This window comes from Corvus cornix, chromosome 8 (assembly GCF_000738735.6).
Source record: "Corvus cornix cornix isolate S_Up_H32 chromosome 8, ASM73873v5, whole genome shotgun sequence".
NCBI classification, from domain to species: Eukaryota; Metazoa; Chordata; class Aves; order Passeriformes; family Corvidae; genus Corvus; species Corvus cornix.
Genome location: NC_046338.1, coordinates 24641773 through 24662004, shown reverse-complemented (window position 1 = coordinate 24662004; position 20232 = coordinate 24641773). Strand labels below are relative to the sequence as shown.

Below are 20232 nucleotides of genomic sequence, written 5' to 3'. Positions count from 1 at the left end.
ATTGTGGCTGTTCTCTGGGCAGGACACTGGCACATGCTCATGCCACAGCAGGAGCCATATATGCATCTTGTAGACAGACCTGAAGCATCTGTCAGTGGAGCTTGTAGCCTATTCAGTTAATAATCCCCAGCAGAGGGATCTTGCTTGGGTCATCTCCTTAATCCTGGCCCGGTCCCTGTGAGACTGGCAAGCATGAGGGGTGCTCACAGAACATGTGTCACCTCTTTAGGAGACATGGATGTCCTGGTTAGAGTGCCAGCGAGGAAAGACTGATGTCCATCTCTGTAAGAGTGCATTTGCCCAAAACCAAAAATGAAGTGCGCTTAGGAAACCTGAGAAGTCGGATCAGGTGAAGCTGAAATCAGCAGTGTGGGGAGCTCTGGTGTCATCAGTGAGCGATGCTGGAACAGCAATCTGAGCTGTTCTCCATAAAGCTGGTGTGCTCCCAAGCCTTTTTTCCCGGTGTGTGCAGCTGGGTGGGGCAGAGCAGCTGAGTGTGGCCAGGCCTCCCTCTGCAGGGAGACTTCTGGCAAAGCTGCCTCAGGTTGGCTGCTCTCCCTCGGTGTTTTCTAACTCTCCTCTCTTTTTACCCTCCCCTGCAGTCCTGATCGATGGGGTGGAGTGGAACGACGTCAAGTTCTTTCAGCTGGCAGCACAGTGGTCCTCTCATGTCAAGCACTTTCCCATCTGCATATTTGGACACTCCAAATCTAACTTCTAGCTGTGCTCGGTGCAGGGACCTTCTGCCCGTCCCGGGGACTGCACACCAGGAGCCAGGAACTGCGTGCCAACTCTGACTCGCGTCGCTCTGCCCTCTCCTGCAGAATTAATTACAGATGTGCTTGGATTACTTTTGAATTACTTTTTTCTATTAACTCTTAAGTTTACTACAAAGGAAGGAAACCCCTTTAAACAAAGGCAAAAAAAACCCAACAAAAAAACAAACCAGTCTTAAATATAGATGTGCTGACAACACGAAGTCGTGGGGGAGTTGGCAGGAGCAGGCAACCTGCCCAAGAACACCTACCACTTACAAGCAGATAGCTGAGTAACTGCACTGCTTATTAACCTGAGACCTCATTGGTGTGAGTGGGCTGGGGGAGCCGTGGATCAGCTCGAGCGGATTTTGCAGAAGATTGTGTGCGTTACAGTGCGTTTGGCCCCCTCCCTCTGTATTTCTAGGAAAAAAGGATGGCCAGTCTTTCTTCCTGCTGCCAAAGGATGAGAGATCAGTGAGTCTGGAGGGAGTTCAACTGTCCGGTTTGGAAAACAAGCCACTTGCAGAGTTAGGAAGATCTGGAGAGGAGATCCCCCTCGGAGCACGGAGCCTGCCACAGGGACAGGCAGGTGTTCATGCTGAAGGGATGCCTGAGGAGGGCTGGGCAGGAACAGGAATTAGGGAAACACTAAGTGTAAGGAAACTCCCGTGTCCCAGGTCTTTGACAATGACCAAACCGAGCCAGTCTCTGTGTTCCCCAGCTGGCTGTGCTGCTGAGGGGCACCACGTCAGTGGGGTCGCTGCTATTTACATACTCACACTGATTATTTACCTGTCAATAAAACCTCGTCCAGCCTTGGAAGGGAAAGGATTTTTTTTAACAGCTGCAGATTTTTTTAATGCTTTCTAAAAAAAAAGATAAAAATAAAAACAAAAAATAACAGGAAAAAAATTAATTTGCCAAAAAGAAAACACAAACCCAGGAAGATGAGCCGTTGTCTGTGGAGTGATGCATCACTGTAGGGGCTGGACTGGGAGCCAGCCAGGCTCTCTGCATGTCCAGCTGCCTTCCTGCCCATCTGTCACGCTGTACACCTGAGGTGGCATGGGCTGCTCTGTCAGGTGGTGGGTGGGACATGGGGAGCAGAGTGTTGTTGCCATGTGGAAGAACAGACATCTCTGGCATTTCAGAGTAAGGGACTGAAATTTCTGATGGGCCCTTTCGGGTCCCCCCCTTATGGGCAGGCCAGGCTCTATGAGCATTTCCAGAAGGGACTTTCTGAAGGCAGTGATGCTTTTGAACTTTATTTTCTTTTTTTTTACCTGATCCCTTACCCTTGGGTTTTTAAAGGCTTGGGGAACCCGCTTTGCACTGCATGGCAGGTCCCACTCTGCATAGGGACCACCTGGGTTCTGTTGGGCAGGTAGTGGTGGTGTGCTCTGCTAACAGAGAGGTTCTGAGGTGGATCTAGTGCCTGTTGCAGCTCGGGCTGCTTCACCAACTGATGTCATGAAACCCTTTCCTAGCACAAGGGCAGCTTGCTTGGCCAGGGACTGGGTATTCCCTTCAAACCATGCGGGGGAGGAGGACACTGTCCCAGGCCTGGTGGCATGCTGCTGGGCAGGACACACTGTCTAGCTGCAATACTCTGTTCCTTCCTGCCTGCCCTGTGCTGGCTCCTGGCTGTGGCAGAAGCTGGGCTGTAGTTGGGGTGTTGTCGTGTCCCTCAATTGGTGTTTTTGGGTGACCTGAGCTGATGCTCTGGGACTGTATAGCGTTGCCTAGCAGCAGCAGCGTGGGAGAGGGTGTATAAGCACATTACATCTTTATCAAGGCTGTTGCATCAAAAAAAAAAAGCTTTGTAAAGGAGATTAGTCAGTGTGTGATTTCTTCCTTGAGTCTCACGCTGGTGTGACAAGGGTGATTGGGCTGGGTTCCAGCACTGGGAGCCATGTGCAGCCTGGGCAGCTCTTGGTGGTGCTGCTGCAGAGGTGGGGTGGACTGACCGACTGCAATAACTTTGTTTACTGGGGGGTCAGGGGAGAACCATCACTGTGCTCCTCTTTGTATTTCAACCTACTGTAAAGAATAAACCTGGTAGCTAGGACAGGGTTTCCAGAGTCCTGCCTATCAAATGTGTGTTGCCCTGCTGTACTCTGTGTGTGTGTGTGTGTATGTGTGAGAGAAACACTTCTGCTCGTTGCATTTCATGTTGGTTTGTGTTTTGTTCTAACTTTATACAAGCAAATTCATCAGGAAACTCTCGGTACACCTGAGGGCTTGATTTCTCCCCTGTGAAAAGCTGTTGTTGCTCTGAAATGCGTCTTCTGTGCAAGAAAACATCCCGGCTTCTCAGCCTTGTTATCCCAGAGGGAGTCCAGTGCCCAGGGGGTGGCTGTGGTGTTTCCTGGCCCTGGAGGCAAGGGCTGGCATGCAAATTTGGTGGCACAGCTCTGATCAGGTTGTTGTGCCTCTGTTGTTTCTCCTGTGGAGCCACTTTGTGCAGCTGTTTCTTTCCCTGTCTGGAGTAGAAACAGGTTTCTGTCTCTAAAAAAATGAGTGTCAAAGCACGTGGCTCAGACTGTTTTGGGAAGGGGCTTTAGACCTGGTGACAGGAGTGAGTGACTGATCTCAGGCCTCCCACTTTCCCAACTGGGAAGGTGGGAGTGAGCTCTACGGACCTGAGGGATCCTCACTGTGGGACCAGGAAAAGCTTCTGGGGCAGCAGTGGGCCCATGCCTGCAGAGCTGTGCCAGCCTCTGGGGTGGGGTGATTGTGGCCACGTCAGTGAGTGCAGAAGGATGGTTTAGAGCAGAGACAGCACTGCTCTGTGTTCAGCTCTGGAGAATTTGGGCGGGGACGGTACATCTCAAATGACGAAACTCAGCCGAAAGTCGGGCTTGCTTTGGAGCTGCGTGGTCTCACAGCAAAGGCAGGGGCTGGGGTGGGCAGCACCTGAGTGGATCTCTGGCCAGGAGGTGCTTTGAAGGTGGTGTCCCCTGGTGTGTCCCTTTCTCTGTGTCCCAGAGCTCACCCCAGCTCCCCACAGCCAGTCTCCTGCCCCTCTGGCTGTGGCTTCTCAGAGCAGCTGGTTTCTTTTCCAGCTGCTGTTGGGCAGGGCCCCCGCCTGGCTCGGAGGTGAGCTCTGGGGAGCGGGCTGGCTCCGCGCTGAGCCGCACGACGCTGACCTAGTTTAGCAGCTCTGGAGAGCAGATGAAAGATGGAAGGGTTTTGTGGCATCGTGTTGCACCTTGAGTGCTTCCTGGTCCTCTGGCTTGAGTTTCCTGGAGACAAAGGCTGGGCTTCAGCCCTGCCAGAGCTTAATCAGGGCTAGCTCTCCTGTGGCACTGCTGACGTTGGGGACACCTCGTGTGGCTGTTTTAGCTCAGTGCTGCGGTTCCCATCCAGTTCAATTGTCACCGTTTACATCACAGCGGTAACTGCAGAGTCCTCCTTAATTACACATGAGTTTGGGGACAACCATGGTCTCTTTGGCTATGTTTTACTGCTTTAATTAGAACACTAGATAAAGCTTGTGGCTTTATCCTGCAGAGAGGGCGGGGGTAGGTGGCTGGGAGGTTTCTGGGGCTGAGGAGGTGTGCCTGTTTGCTTTCCATCATCAAACTCAGCCAGGGACCACACTGCCCTGTGCTTAACCTGTGGTTGCAATAAAGGCCCGGTTGTGTTTCTTACCAGCAGCGTGTGCTGGCGGGAGCACTGGAGAGTCAGGGCAGAGGATGTTGCACCTGGAATCTCCAAGGCTGAGAGGAAAATCATGGCAAGAGGCAGCAGAACCAGTGGTCTTTTCCTGTTGCTTGGTGTGCTGAGGGATTGGGAAACTGGGATTAGGACAGTCCTGCCATGCAGCTGTAAAGGGCTTGTGGACCTGGAGCTTTCTTGAAGTTAGGTTGGATGCAGTGTCTCTGTCCCCTTCATCTGAGGGGGGGTCTTGATCTCGGCAGATATTTGAGTAGTGGCATTTTAGTGTGACACTCCCTCTGGGCTTAACCTGGCAGGAGAAGGCCAGAAATGAGCAGCAGCATCTCGTGGAGGTTTCCTGGAGCCTCTTCAGTGGTGTTCTCATGGGAGATGTTCCTGGCAGGGCCGGCTCCTGCAGAAGGATCACTCTGGTGCTTTGGGACAGACTGGGGCAGAAGGGGACGTGCCAACTTGCAAAGCAGCAGGTCGCTGGTTTCCTTAAGGAAGAGCACTGTTCTGGGGTCACATCCAGTCAGCTGCTGGTTGGAGTCTTGGCTGGACGGTGGCCAGAGCATTGCCTGCCTGGCTGCGGACGTGCCCCAGCCATGGGTAGGCGCCTGAATTCTGGGGCTGCGTGTCACCAGGCTTGTCCGGACTGCAGCGTGTGAGGGGATGTTACCACTTTGTAGATTCCCGAGTTGTCCATCTGTTTCATTGTTGTATTGTTTGGGTTCTAGGGTTGTTTTTTATGAAGACAGATTAAATGTAAATAGCCTTTTTTTTGGAACAAACTGCAACGTGCTCGACCTCGTCAACTATTTTATGGTACTAATGCAACACTAATAAAACTGGACATGAAAGCACACACCTGTTCCCTGAGTCGTCTCTCAGCAGGCGCTGCTCTGGCATGACTGGGGCAGTTGTCTCCAGCAGGAAACAGCAGCATGGCTTTCTGCTCTGGGGGTTCTCTTGTGTTATTTATCCAGCTGCCACTTCCAGGGCAGAGCTGGTGGATTGGTACGTCCTTCCCAGCATCCAGTCCTCCTGTAGTTTTTGCAGCCCTGCTGTTCTTTCGGCTGCATCCTTTCCCAGAAGGACCTGCTCACCTCCTGCAGCACTCCTGGATCTGACAGCCCTCTCCAGCACTCAGTCCTCACCTCTGCACAGCAAGAAGGGACAAGGCTGGTGCCTGTTTCTGATCTGGGGGCTGCGTTGGATGGACACGGTAGTGTTGGGGTACCAAGGGGGGCCTCTCGGGGGGAAGATTGAGGCTGTAGTAGCCTGAAGCTGTGTGTGCTCCTGGGAGGACCATGGTACAGTGACAGGGATGTGTGAGATTCCAAGCACCTGGGCTTGGTGCTGGGGAGTCAGAAGGTGGAGAGATGAAGGAAAGAGGAGAGCTAAGCAGTTGGTTTGAAGCAGGAAGGTGAAGAAGAAATGTTGAGAAATGGGCCCATGGCCATGGTCCCTAGGATACAGGATGCTGGAGGCAGAAATGGGAATGCTGTGCTGGATCAGCCTGCATCCTTGTGCTCTCCTGACCCAAGGGTGAGGGGTGGAGGGGTGGCAGCTGGTGGAGCAAAGATCCTCTGCATGGTTTGTCCAGGTGCAGATGCATTTATGGCCCAAGCCCTTTCTGGAAGAGGGGACACAAGACCCACACATGGTGGCACAGAGCAGGCACTGGATCATTCCAGGCAGGAGGAAGGGGGGTAGCTCAGGAGAGGGCAAACTCAGTACCCCAGAGTGCAGAAACAGCACCAAAAGCCATGGAGAGGATCTGGCCGGTGGTGAAATGGGGGTGCACCATGGGAGAGCTGGGGGAGACGAACATGTGAAGGCTGTGTTTTGCCTGTGTATTGTCTGCACAGGTTCAGCTGTAAACTTGCACTGATGGCCTGGCTGTATGAAAGAGGCACATTCTGAGCATCGCCTTTTAGAGCCCATGGAGGAACTTGTCTCAGCACATGAATGAGGGAGTGAGTGCAGGGGACTGGGGTGGTGGGGAGGCTCATGTGCTGGTGGGGGAAGCAGAGGACCAGCCCCACATCAGCAGGGAGTGCACCAAGCCAAGTGCCCTTGGCACACTGTCCTGTTGCCTGGAAGAGAGGAGAAAGAATGACTTGGGGCTGGGGTGTACCAGGTTGCATGCAATGGGCCCAGAGCGCTTCCCTCATCCACTGGGACAGACCAATTTCTGCCAGGCAACCTAGGAGTAGGCTCTCAAAGCACTGGCATCTTTCTTTTGCATGTCTGGGCCTTTCTCAGATCATGTGCACCCTCACTGCCATGGGAGAGGTGTCAAACGCAAGTGATGCCCTGCCAAGATGCACCAAAAGCCTTCTGGGAGGTCTGGGTTTGCATGGTGGGAGTCGGTGGCACCCATGGGAATGGGGTTTGGTGGTGGGAGATGGGGCATTGCAAGAGCTTGCTACTTCCCAGGCTGTGTCCGCCAGCTCCGGCTCACCTCCCTCCCACTGCACAACGCCCTGGCCCTGACCACAGCGGTTGCTTAACCTGGAAGAGGAACAGCAGGGAAGTTCTGACACGTTTTTGTTGCTATCGTTTAAAACACGGTTTAGCGTCTGGAAAAAGCAGTCATCGCTGTGTGACCGTCTGCTACTTCATGTGCAACTACCAAGGGCGCTGGGATGGGATTTGTAAATATTTGTTCTGGATAATTTTTCTGTGTCCTACTGGATTATTTTCAGCTCGGCAGAACGGTTGCAGCAGCAGCCTGGGGAGAGCCAGCCCTCGTGTCCCGCGGTGTGCCCGGCGCCTGTGCCGGCACGCGCTTCCCTGGATGGCTCGGGAAGGAGGAAATATCACGGTGGTGCTCCCCGGCACACTGACCTTTTTTGGCTGACCGATTTTCACCCCTAGAAGTGTTTTCCTCACACACACTGGAAACATAAAAGCGGAGCTCTGTGCCCTCCTGGGATCTGAGGACTCTTAGAGATTTGGTGTTACAGGGTTTTTTTCCTAACACACAAAGCAAATTGTAACAAGAGCCCTGTTCTTTCTGAAAAATATATGTATTTTGTCAGATGTCAATGTTTTGGGTGGTCTTATGTAGGTGTTTCAGGACTTTATGAGAAACACTGTTGAGACTGCAGGCAGCAGCCCTGGTAAAGGGTATGACTGTTTGCACTGTTAACCACTTACTCCAGCAAAGAGTTTCATGACAGGTATTTTTTGGCTATCCTGACCTGTGTGATTGTGTGGAGAGGTTCTGGGGTGTCACCTGGCTTGGGCAACAGCAGGTGACTCTCCAGCTCTGTGCTGGAGCCAAGGAGCAAGTGTAGTCATCCTGCCCTGCCAGCAGTGCTCCAGGTCTGCTTCTGCTGACCATCAGAGGTGTCAGCTTTTCATTGAGGTTCACCATCCAGCCTTGGCCACACACATGGAGAAGTCCTCGGGGGGATGGCCTGTCACCTTCACTGCTGTACTTTGTCAGCGCTTGCTGGGGGACTTGCTGTAAAGGTGTTACATACCACAGAATGGTGGTTTCTTGGTGTGTTTTTTGGCATCAGCCTGTCAGTTCCTGTAGGAGAGGAAGTGGCAGTGGTAACGTGCAAGTTTTGTAGAGTGATCTGGAGCTGACAACTGTTCAACAGTTGTGTAACCACTGCAGGGCTGCTGAGGAGACACCTGGACAGGAACTGTGCTGGGCTGAAGAAGGGATGTACCTGTGTGGCACAGCCCTGGCATGCCCAGGACCAGTGACACCAGCAAGTCAGTGAGCAAGGGAAAGCTAAACCCATCATTTCACCTCTCAGGCTGACACCCGAGGAGGGGGGAAAGCCCCAGTACGGCACTGGGGGACATGAGTGCAGAGGGGACCCAAGTGAGACAGTGCAGGAGGGGGGAGTGTGTAGGGCTGGAGGGATGTACATGGGGAGCAGGTGTGAGCAGGCTGTGGGTGTGCACAAGGAGGGCTGTGTCTGTGCAGGGACCTGCTGTTCCTGCCCAGGGTGTGGATGGCCTGTGGCAGTCGGGTGTGTGCAAGGAAGACTCTGTGTGTGTGTGTGAGGGCAAGGCAGCGTGAGGGCTGTCCAAAACCACAGGTGGTACCTGTACATGATGGAGGCTGTGTGTGAATACAGGTGCACGTGCAGGAGAAGAGCTATGTGTACAGGCACATATGTGTGAGCACAGCACCACGTGTGTGTGTGTGTGTGTGTGTGAGGCTGTACCTGAGGACAGTCTGGTGTTCGTGTGTGTAGGGCTGCCCATGCCAGGTCAGGGCCGGTGCATGAGGGGAGCTGAGCCAGTGTGGGGACCGGAGATCTGGGTGAGGAGGGTTGCGTGAGGATAGGGGTGTTGTGTGTGTGTACAGGCGGTCAGTGTGTGTGCCACTGTGGTGTGTACAGGCAGTCTGTGTGCGCCTGTGTGTGAGGGCAGGCGGCCTGCGTGTGAGGGGAGGCTGCGTGTGTGTGCAAGGAGCGGCTGTGTGTGTGTGTACTCTGTGTGTGTGAGCAGAGGTGCTCTCTGTGTTTGTGTACAGACTCTCTGTGTGTACAGGCAGCCTCTGTGTGTGTTTCCGTGTACGTACACTCACTCCCTCCCTCTGTGTGTGTGAGGAGGCCGTGCCCCCCCCAGCCCAGCTCGCTCCCATCCCGTCCCTCCCCTCGCAGGCCGGAGCGCCGCCCTCACACGCCGCGGGCGGGCGGCTCTGGCTCGCTCCCCTCCTTCCCTCCCGCTCCCGCCGCCGCCGCTGCCGCTGCCGGGCCCCCTGCGCCGGGCCGCCGCCCCGCCCTCCGCCTCGCTCCCTCCCCGTCCGCCGGCGCGGCCCCTTTAATTCCCCCGCTCCCCTCCCCCGCCGCCTGCTCCAGCCTCCATTTTCCAGCGGATCCGGCACCTGGAGGCGGAGGCGGCGGGAGCGGCCCGCGCCCCGCACCCGGCCCGGTCGCGGGCATGGCCGCCAACATGTACCGGGTCGGAGGTAAGAGCGGCCCCGGCCCCGCCACCCACCCGCCCCGCGCTGCCTCCCGCGTGCGGCCGGCGCTCGGGCCCGGCGGGGCAGGCCCGGGGCGGGGCGGGCGGCGGCCGGGGCAGCCCGGGAGGGGGCCGCGGGCGTGGGCGTGGGGCAAGGGCCTGGGGGGCTGCCCGCGGGAGGGGAGGCCTGGCGTGCGGTTACACGGCGTGAAGGGCTGCGGGGCCCGGCGCGGGGCGAGCCGGGGCGCTGTGCCCGGGGCTGGGTGAGCCGGGGTGGTGGGCGCAGCGGGATGGCTGAGGTGAGGGGGGACAGCCGCGTGGGGTCGTACGGGGTACGAGGGTGTAGGGAGACGAGGCATGTGAGGTTCGGGGTGGCGGGGGCTCGGGGGCTGGAGCAGATCCGGGACTGGGGCAGGGTGGGATGGGTGAGCGGGGCTGGAACAGAGCAGCCGTGGGGCTAGGCCCCGGGATGGGGCCCGGCGTGGAGAGAGAGGCTGCTCGGATGGGGGGTCATGCGGGGTTGTCGGGGTGGGGACCCAGGAGGAGTTGCTGAGATAAAGGGCACAAAGATGGGCAGAGGCTGCTGGTAGACCAGGGGGCTGATGTGAGGCACGTCCTGCAGATCTTGGCCTCCCCTTCCACTCTTGCTGTTTCGTTGTATGCTTTCCCATTAGTCTTCTATTCAGGGTTGCGCTCCTGTCTGATTGTCCTTTGTTTTGGCTCACGTGAAGAGAAAGGAGAGGCAACGGGGTTTGGGACTGTGTTTTATGGAATATAAACTGAGGGTGGTCTGGCATGAATTTGTGCTCGGCCATTTTCCTTCATAAAAGCTGTTCTGTGGAGCTTCCTTCTCCCCAGGACTATAGGCTGTACAGGAAGATGTTTTTGTGGAGTTCCCTCCTGTTCAAAATGTCCTGTTTCTTGTGGAGTTATGCAAAACCGAAGTAAAGTAAACAAGAGAAAAAATATAGCGAAGGTGGCCAAGCCATCCTGTCTGGCTGCTCTCCATCAACAACTACTTTCTGTTCTTTCTGCTGTTCTGGCCTACCATTACTTTTTACCCGGAAAAACACCACTTCTTTTGTCACATTTGTACTTTTTTTCTGGTTGCACCTGGTTTCGTAGAGGTATAGGAGGTAACTCTTGACTGTCCCGCTTTTTTGTTTTGGGTTGCCCCAAGCTGATAGTGCGCGTGTAGCATTATGTTTGTTTGGAGATGCTGAGAGTAGGATGATAGGCAAGATGAGTTCAGGAAATTCACCCTGGTGTGCCTTGTGAAGGGAGTTGTTTCCTGGAAATTTTTGTTCAGCACTGAATGGCCAAGTCTTGTGGTGAGTGTCATCTCTTAGCATTTTGTATGGCTATATCTGTGCATCCCAGAGAAGGTGGGAAGATATCTCTGGAGGTCTCTAGATTGACCTACTGCTAGAAAATGTCCTGGTAGATCAGAGTGCTTGGGGCTGTGTCCATCCCAGGCTCTAAGAATGGTGATGCCACTCTTACTTTGGGCCCTGTCCAGTATTTGACCATGCTTATAGAAAATACTTGTTTCTGTGTGCTTGGATGGATTTTCTCTTGTTCCAGCTGGGGTCCCTTTTCCTATTATCCCTCACCGTATCCCTGCTTCTAAGCAGGGCTGGCTGACCCTTGAGGGATGCCATTAGTAACTAGCAGCCCGGTGAAGGTTGTAACTGCTGATTGTGATCCTTTGAACCTGATGTTACAGTTTTCCTCCTACCTTTATTGCCCAGTTTTCTGAGTATTTTGGTTTGAAGGATGCTGTGGGAGACTTAGCATGGCCTTTGACACAAAGTCAAGGTATCCGACACCCCCTGCTCTCCCCTCAGCCACAGAGCCAGTCTCTTTGTCCCAGATGGGGGAGTCATGTTGGTCAGGCATGATTTGCCTTTGGAATATCCATTTTGGCTGGTCTCAGTTACCTTTTTGTCCTTCCTGCTCTTGGAAATGGTGCCCAGGATTTGCTCCGTGGCCTTTCTAGGCAGAGGGCAAGGCAGCTGGCTGATAGCCAAGGTTACAGTGTTCTGTTATGGTCCATATGGATGAAATCCTGATTTGATGTATTACCAAGATCAACATATGGATGGATGCAGCTGTTTCTGTGTGAGAGCTCTGTTCAGCCTGAGCCCAGGAGTGTGTGTTATCGAATTGTTTCTGACCTCTGGTGCTGCTATCTCCCACTAATGGTTTTGTGTACTGAAGTTGTGTGTGAACTCCAGGGCAGGATTAAATCCGGAATGGGATTTGTGCATAGTCATTTCATATGCTTCCCACTGGAAGACAAACACTCAGCAGATAATCTCTTATTACACTTGTGACTACCGGATGCGCCACATGAACTCCAGACCTAACAGCTGCCAAAAGCAGCTTGCTCACTACAGATCAATACTGCTCCTGGAAGTGTATGTTCACTCAGAAAGCATGGTCACTGCTTTAGGCCTGGTCATGAAACACCACAAATTTTTGTTTTCAGAAGCCAGTGCTGTCTTGACAACAAGAGGACATGAAGTGTGTTGTTCTCTTCATGTATTTCTGGGTAGAGGAGCTGAGGAGCCTGCACTGTGGTGGCCGAAGTCTTCCCGTTGTGTTGAGTAGCAGAGTGACCATGCTGGGGGGCTTAGGAGCTGCCCCTTGAATGGTTGTCAGGCTCTGTGGATAAGTTGACTGGTGGCATCAGTTGTTTGGAGAGAGCAACTGGTTCTCCTGGATCCTGCCAAGTTTCTCCTGCTAGGTTTCTGATGGGGAGGGAGTTGGTTTCCAATACAAATGGGACTGTAACAAGCTAGCACAGTTCAGGAGGGATGTAAAACTTTGGAAATGTGTGGGGAAGAATGCCAGCATATCAAGTTCCAAAATGAAATGGGGGATCTTAGTCATTGGCCAGAAGGAAATCCTGGAATCGCCTGTCTTCAGTGTAGCAGAAGTGAAGATTTTCTTAGCAGCTGCTGTACAGCCATGAAGCAAATGGCGGCATGAAGAAAGTGGACTGCTTTCACTTGGAAGGAGTCACGGTGGGCTGGTTTGCCTCTTCATGGAGCGCGGACTGGCAGCCTGCACAATCACAGACCGTATGGGAATGTTGGATAAACACCAGATCGGAGAAGCTTGGGACCTCTGAGCTGGAATTTGGGGCCTCTAATGAAAAAATGCATGTGGGAGAGAGATGTTCATTGTTCTAGCTAGTGCCAGGCTCTGCTTTCAGGAGAGTGCTGTGTCAGCTGCCTGGAAGAGAACAGGTCGTCTTGGTATCAAGAGACGATTCTGTCTCCGCCTTCTCCACGAGAGCTTAACTCTAGTGCGACAAGTATTCCTTTAGTGGTGGCAATTGACTGAGCCCCACTGCGGGTTTGTGCCCCTATGGCATTCCCTTGATGCAGTGAAACAATGATTTTTTGCATTTCCATCTTGCACTGATTGGAGGAACTTAATTTTTTCCACCTCCCTCCTCCTCACTTTTTGTTTTTTCCTGGATTATTTTTAATCTTGCATCAGCTACCCAATCTGGTTCACTGTGGGACTGTGTGAACAGCTGAATGGGCTCAGTGGGAGGGCAGGGAACAAGGGGATGGGGAAAGAAAGGATAGGAAGGATGGAGGAAAAACTACTGAAGACAATACTTCTGCTGAGATATATGTCAATTTATGCTTTTAGATGGAATCTTTTACATGCTTTTGACTTTTACGAGTTACCGTCTTGTTTGAGAGCATGCTTGGCTACAAAATTATCACTGTTTTTGACTCTGTGGTACATTTAAGGTATGTTTAAATGGCATTGGGAGATCGGATCACAAGTCACTCAGGCACAGAAGTACTTGCTGCATCTAACACCTTTAAAGTGAGGGAAGTGATGACCCTCAGTGCCTGACGTAGGCACCTAAGGTTCACAGCAGCTTTATTCCAGTGTGCTGGAGGCTGAAGCTCCAGAACTTACTTATGTTGTTCATTACTTTATAGCTGCTGGTGGTGTGTCTGCCTTTGCTGCAGTCACACATCTTATTTCAGCGTAGTCCCCAAAGTTTTTAAGAATGGCAATATGGCATCATCTCTCTGTTACTATAGGGTGCTATTAATGTGTGGTTGGGGACTGTGGTTTGACCTGCCCCCATCCCATTCCATACTCCCACTTGGCATCCAGGCTCTTGTGGCAGCCTGCAGCTCTTCCATACTGCTGCTGCAGAGCTGTGAGCACAGGGATGGTGCATCAGTCTTCTTGACATCACAATAATGTCAATAATAATTGTTTGAGCTTTCCTGGTAAAGAACTGAGAGCTTTTAAGGAAGCTTGCTTAGAACATGTTGCTGAGTCTGAATCTGGAGCAAATTCAGATAATTGAGCTGCAAGATCACTTGTAAACCTTCTCCTGTCCCCTTGCTTTGTTGTCAGCGTGCACGTGTTTTGGGTGGCAGAAGGGCTTACTGTGCAATATCCTTATTTTGGTTGAGTTTGCTGCGTTTTTGTTTTCTAACTTTGCAGGTAACCTGAGCTGAGAGTGGGTTTAGTGGAGAGAAGTATTAAATAACCTGTAAAGATAAAAATGAGAGTTTATTCTTTAAAATTACTTACAGGCTTCTGCAGTCATTGGCCCTAATGAATTTAGGACAGCTTCTAGCTTATCACCTCTCAGCAACAGCTAGGCAGTGGGTTTCTTCATCTTTTCCTTTCATTGTTTCTAGTTACACAAGTTTATCTTGCATGTTTTGCAGTCTTCCTTTCCTTCCCTTCCCTTTCCCCTCTCCCCCATATCGGACTGCTTCAGCATTCGTTAGCTTTTTATTGGGAAACGCTGCATGGAGGAGAGTGTTGTCAGCCAGCTTAGGTGTGTTTGGGGGCTAGAGCTGTGACAACTCTGCATTTGTAATAGCTGCAAACCATTTGCAGCAGGCACAATGGAATGAAAGGACTAAGCTTGTTTCTGCCAAAGGGGGTAAGCTGGCTTCCCCCTCCTTGTCCCAGCAGGGTGGTGCTCACCTCCTGCCTTTTCTCATTTTTTCTTGGCTGCCTCTTTGGCCAGATTGGTGTCACTGGCCCGTTGAAAAGTCAGCAGAGAAGCAGAGACAGGCTTCTGCTCTGTTAGTGAGTTTAGACAGTTCCTGGGCTGGTGAGTGGGAGACTGTGCCAGGGCAGCCTTCTGGGAGGGCTGGGATGGGGGACACTGCTGGAAGTCTGAGGAGTGGCTGAGTCACTCCTTGGTAGTGCCTGTTTTGCTCCTTAACAGCCCTCAGGGTCTGTCAGTCTTGTGTGTTTTGCCTTTCAGTGATGGTGAATAAAAAACACTTGATAAGAAATTGTGGAAAAAGGACTCCTAAAACTTGTCTTGTTTAACTAGTATGATTTTGGTGAATGTAAAAGATGTTCCTTTCACATGCATCTAGTTGTTTTCCAAGCAACTTTTGATGTCTGAGCATCCTGACTTTAAATAAATAGTGTGCATAGTGTCTCCCCAGTAGGATGAGAAGAGAATGAGGTGGTTGCTGTTACTGTTTTTACTTTTACTTATAAACCACTCCTGAGCAGTTTGGGGTTGCTGGAAAGGAGGTTGGCTTCTGGTAGTTCTGGGCATCTGCTGGTAAAAGGTAACCTGTGAAGTCAGTCTTACTTCTGCACCAAGTAAGGTTTTTTTTACACTCTATCTTGTTGCTTTCCAAGCATGTTATTTTTTTTAAATCCCCAAGCAGGTAAGAGATCAAGCCCTGCAGCTGCTTTGCCTCAGTTTCCCATGAGGTTTGGATAACTGGAACAGTTGGGAAAGGTGCTCTTGTAAGCTATTATGGTCCTAGGTCTTTGGAGCTCATCACCGTAAATCCAGTATACAAAGAGGCCCCGCTTCAGAGTGTCTTTGAAGGTCTGGAAGGGTTCCTTGTCCCCTCTTAACTTGTAAAACCAAGTCTGGAAGGACCTGCAAAGTACTAGTCGAACTTCTAGGCTTTGGCCCAGCCCAGAAGAAACCATGTGCACGGTCTTCTTTTCCAGCTCTTTGGCTGGACCACCTTTAGGAAGGAGAAGCGTTTGAGATAATTTTTACTTGATGTTGATCAGTGAAGCAAAGCAAAGAGGTTAGCTGGTGGCTTTAAAGTGAGTGTGCAAGTGGAGGAAAGATTTGGGCTTCTCTGGTCTTTTGCATGTGTGTTACTTGCAAGCTGTTGAGTCTTCACGGTGCCTGGGCTTTCATGGCTCTGGTTCTGTGCATTGCCAGATCATGATCTGTGTCAGATGTGGCCCATGGTAATGTTTCTGTTAAATTGCACACGACGTGCTCTGGTTGATTTGGGGACTTTATGCTTTCATGCAAGATGTAGGAGGACAGATGACACTTGACCAAGCATAAAGTTAGTGTGGCGTGAACAGATGATTCCTGATTTAGCACAGGACTTGTCCTTACAGAGTTAAGTTGTCAACATCTGAGCAAATTTGAACCAGCCAAGTGAGACAGTTTCTGTGGATGTTTCTTTTGATAGTGTTGATTTAAGATGTTTCTTTTGGTAGGGTGTCTACTTAAATGATTGTTGCTGTCTTCTCCTTGCTTCCTTTGCTGGGCTTACACAGCTTGGCCTGGCTGTTCGGTGGAGCAGGGCAGGAATTGGTTTGGTTGGAGACAGTTTTTGACCTGTGTGAGTGCCTAACTGGGTTTACCATGTGCAGGCCTCCTGCCATCCAAGGAGAGGCTGTCACAACTTGAGGGGGTGGTATGAGAGGGCGGGGGATGAATCAGCTTCACTGGCACTCTTGTTTGAAGAAACATCTGCAAAAACGCTGGCAGGAGTTCACACTTTGTCCGTGTTTTACATTGTGAAGCCGTGATGTTTCTGATCTGGCACTGAAACCCCTACCTCTGGACTTAATATATTGTCATAGTGTGGCCTAAGCAGTTAATTCACTTTGGCAAACTGAAGTTCAGCGTTGCTCTTAAAGAAACAAGCAAACCCAAACAAGAAACACAACTTTTTTTAGTTAGTTTGTTTCTTGAGGGTGATGCCAAACTTGGTGTCTTGAGTACTGCAGAGGTTCTTGTTTTGCAACTCTTGAGATTCTTGCAGGGGACACGATGCTAATTTCTTGTTATCTTCTTTGCTGCCTAAATATCTTTTGGAAAGTAATGTTTTTCTTATCTGTCCTTAGCAATGAGAATTACAACGGAACAGGCTGTTTTCTTGACTGCTACAGATGGTGATTGCTGTTAGGGTGTAGCTTGAGGATACTCCTCTTCCATTCCCCCTACCCACTCCAAATATTCCCCCACGATTTAAGTAAGAAACCCTTACTAGTTTCTCTGTCTGCTTGAGTGTTTCTCTGGTAAGTGACTCTTCTCTAAATTCGACCATCCTGGTCTTCCCTTACAACACACCTTTGGGGAAAGGTTTTTCTTTTTTTAAGCCTGAACTATTTCCATGGTATTGACACACAAAGAATGGCACTGGATGCAGCTGAAATTACATAGGCTTATGGCTTTGCTACTGCAGAAAATGTTTATATGGCTATGTTCTTGGGAAGTGAAGTGGCAGAAGAGGCAATGCAGAACAGGCTTTGTATCCAGAGGCCTTTAAATCATGCTTAGATACCTCCTGTAAAGCGCAGAATAAAAAAAGTGGTTCTCCATGAACGTTTAGTGTGTGCTTGTCCTGCAGGAAGCTGAAGTGAGTTGACTCAGTGAACCTGAAGTGTCAGTCCCACATGCAAATGTGCCTTAGCTGTAGCTGGAATATTGGGAGTGGATGAATTGAAATTAGTTTCCTTGAATTGCCATATAATTGATTTCTAACATCAGAATTGCTTCTTTGTCCTCAGGGTAGTGCTTTAGAAGCTTAATTTTATTTCCAGGATTCTCACACAGTTTCTTTTCAAGTCTTGTTTGTACCGACTTTTGGTGTACTTTAAGGTGGCATCCCTAATGGCAGTTACCTCAGTGTGGCTCAGCTCTTACCTAAGAGTGACCCATGAAGAGCAGCTGACACCCATAACCTCTTTTGTCAAAAGTACCAGCAGACTCCTGTCCTTTGGTTTTTTTCCATAGATGTCTGTAAGCGAAAACAGCCAACAGTGCTATAAGGATATTGACAATCTAAAAGTTGTGGTTTTTCTTCCATGAGGTGGTTCTTTCCCTTCTTCTGTTCCCCCTCCTTTGGAATGTTACACTTTTACTGGCAAAGGTACCATCTGTATGAGCTTTGTGCCTCCTCCAGAGCTGAGGTCTTCAGTCCCTAGGCTATTGCTGTGAGGCAGAATACCTGCCTTCTTCTCTGGCAGAGAGGGTAAATATTTGGGAGCACACCTGGCCATCGTGAATCAGATTAGAAGTTAATTGAGCCCAGGACCTGCCTTGAGCAGCACTGACAATAGCGGTGTTGAGAGGTGCATAAGAAAGCAAGGACTTTTAATAATTCCTCCAAACATTGTGGAATCTCCAGTGATTTGCTTTAAAACTTAATCTATTAATTGTTTCTGAAACAGGAACCATTTCATATTTCGGTCTTACCTTTCTCACTTTCTCTTGTAGTTTTTGTATCTATGTCTTTAAGATAGGGAACAATGATCAGAACCTAATTATCTTTGAGATTTCTGTCCCTCTGTGAAATGTCTGAACAAAGGGTTCAGGAGTTAATAGGGAAGAACTAATGCATGGATAATGGAGTTGCATAAACCTTGTTTCACTAAGAATCAGGCAAAAAATGATATGAGATGGCTGGACAATAATTTTTCTTGCCCATTCCCTTGACATGATAGAAAACAAAGAGCAGAAGACCTCTGGGAAGTTCCAAATACCATAATGTTTCAGAGTTTAAACTGGATCAAGCAATTGACAGTTTGTCCAATCAAGTTGCTTGTCATTAACTTCGATTTATTTTTCTTTTTACTTCAAAAAGATAGATTATGTCTTGAGTAGGTTTCTGTATGGAAGGTACTTTAGTTTTTGTTGGTAACTGTTACAGGTTCTTCAAAGTTTGGTGGTTTTTTTTGTTGTTGTTGCAGTAACTCTTGCTAGAAGAGCTGGCGTGGATAAACAACTGTCTCAACTTTTTTATAGGTCCGTGCATAATCCATAGTCCTGTTACATGGACCTTACTGTGAATTGCTTCTCCTTTGAGTTATGGTTTGGGTAATATTGAACCTGGATTTTTGGAGGCCTGTCAAAAAAGGGATCCATAGGTTACATCTCAAAACAGCCAAGTAACATTGGCTGTCCCTTTCTAGTACTGCACATTTGGAAGAAAATATAACGTGAACATTTTGTTTACCACGTGAGTGTGTAGATAATCCTTGCTCAAGAAACAAGAGCAAAGCTGGCTTGATTTAACTGGGGTACTTCAACTTATCCCTGCTAAATTTAGTGATGGTTTGTTGTTAACTGTATGGAGGGGAGATTTCTGCAGGAGATGTTTGCTTTTGCCATGTCCCTCACTACTTGGCTCTAGGTATTTCAGAGGCTTGTGTGCTTGGCATTTCCACATTTTATTTAAGGAGTTGGGTGGTAATGTAGTAGCCACAAATACTGCCGTCCTGTAAATACAAATGGAGCCTGTGCTGACAGTATATCCTTAATACCTTTGTTGATCCACGAAAGACATTAATTTGTTAATACCTGGTTTGTGTATATTGCCAGATGTATTAGACCCCATAATTCGTTTAGGAGTAGAAAGAACTGTTTCAGTTTTGCCTTTCTGGTGATGAAAATACTGTGCTGGTGAAGCTTTCTGTGTTGAAACTCGTCTGCTCTGTAACTAAACATTTAATCGGGTGACTGCTGCTGTGAGTGTTGCTGTGAGTGTTTTTTGAACAGCCAGAAGGCAGTAGGACCTGGGTTCTGCCAGGTGAGATTGCAGGACTTAAAGGCTGAAAGTAGTGTTGCCTCTCCAGCTTCCTCTTTCACACCAAGAGGGATTGTATTATTCAAAATGTAAAATGATTGATAGTTTGGGGACAAAGCTGGTGAATAATTTGAAAACTGGAACTTACTGAAGGAAACTGGCCCAAAGTTGAATTGGAGAGCCCAGAATGTGAGGAGGTGCATATTTCCTGTAGAAGAAGTCATAAAACAGCAGGTCATCGTAACTTTATGCACTCTCTTGATGGTCATTTTTAATTCAGGGCAGCAGCTTTGTGCATTGGGGAGGGGAAATATTTACAACTGTGAAGTTAACTTCTTTATCACATGTCTGGAATTGCACATTGTGCCCAGCAGTGGTAGCATGTGTGGGAAGAGGAAGGCTCCAGCCTCCCTCATATCCTGAGTACCTCTGTAGGTTGGTGCAGTACTTGCTGTGTAAGACTTCCGGGGGGTAAGGTAGGGAATACTCAGCGAGGTCAGTCCTCAGGAAGCACTTGTAGCTGGAAAGGCAAGTGTGCGTTGGGAAGGATAAAAATACTTTTGGGCATTTTTGCAACTTGATCACCTAAAAGCCCATAAGGTTATTAGGTAGCTCAGACATGTCTAATCTGATAAATATCTGACCTCTAGACAGTGTGTGTTATTTATTTTGCTGTACGCCCTTTTCTTTTTTCTTTTCCATGGACTGATGTAGACATAAGCAACAGGTGACATGAAGAAGGCAGAGAGGAAAGCTCTTTTGCAATAATGTCTTAAAAGCATATGAGAGCAAAAAGAAATTCTGTTAATTGCCAATTGAGAACAATTATTTTACTGCCTTTATGGAAGATTTTCATCTTCTGTAGTCTATAGGCTGTCATTCTAGTTTTAACTGCTGTACTGTTGCAAATGTACTTGTCTCTGTGTTCTAGCAGTTCATTGTTTTCTAGCAAGTTGTTGTGCATATTCAGAAAAAGTATTATGGGATATAAAGGCTTTTTTTGGATAGATTTATGTATGTGGGTACTTCTGCTCTATAACAGCACAGGCAAGAAGAAC

At 49.6% G+C, this 20232-nt stretch overlaps 2 protein-coding genes across 9 annotated transcripts in view; both read left to right on the top strand.

Annotated features, from left to right (window-relative positions):
- Positions 1–5283, top strand: part of PACS2 (phosphofurin acidic cluster sorting protein 2) — a 77930-nt gene extending 72647 nt beyond the window's left edge. For all 8 annotated transcript variants that reach the window (XM_039555815.1, XM_039555810.1, XM_039555809.1 and 5 more), the window contains one exon: positions 603–5283. In XM_039555815.1, coding sequence (XP_039411749.1) covers positions 603–721 — 119 coding nt within the window. In that variant the 3' untranslated portion in view covers positions 722–5283. The remainder of the gene's footprint in view (positions 1–602) is intronic.
- Positions 5284–9187: 3904 nt separating this feature from the next.
- Positions 9188–20232, top strand: part of MTA1 (metastasis associated 1) — a 79191-nt gene continuing 68146 nt past the window's right edge. Inside the window, exon 1 of the mRNA XM_039555702.1 lies at positions 9188–9363. Within this exon, the coding sequence (XP_039411636.1) occupies positions 9336–9363 (28 nt within the window). The 5' untranslated portion in view covers positions 9188–9335. The remainder of the gene's footprint in view (positions 9364–20232) is intronic.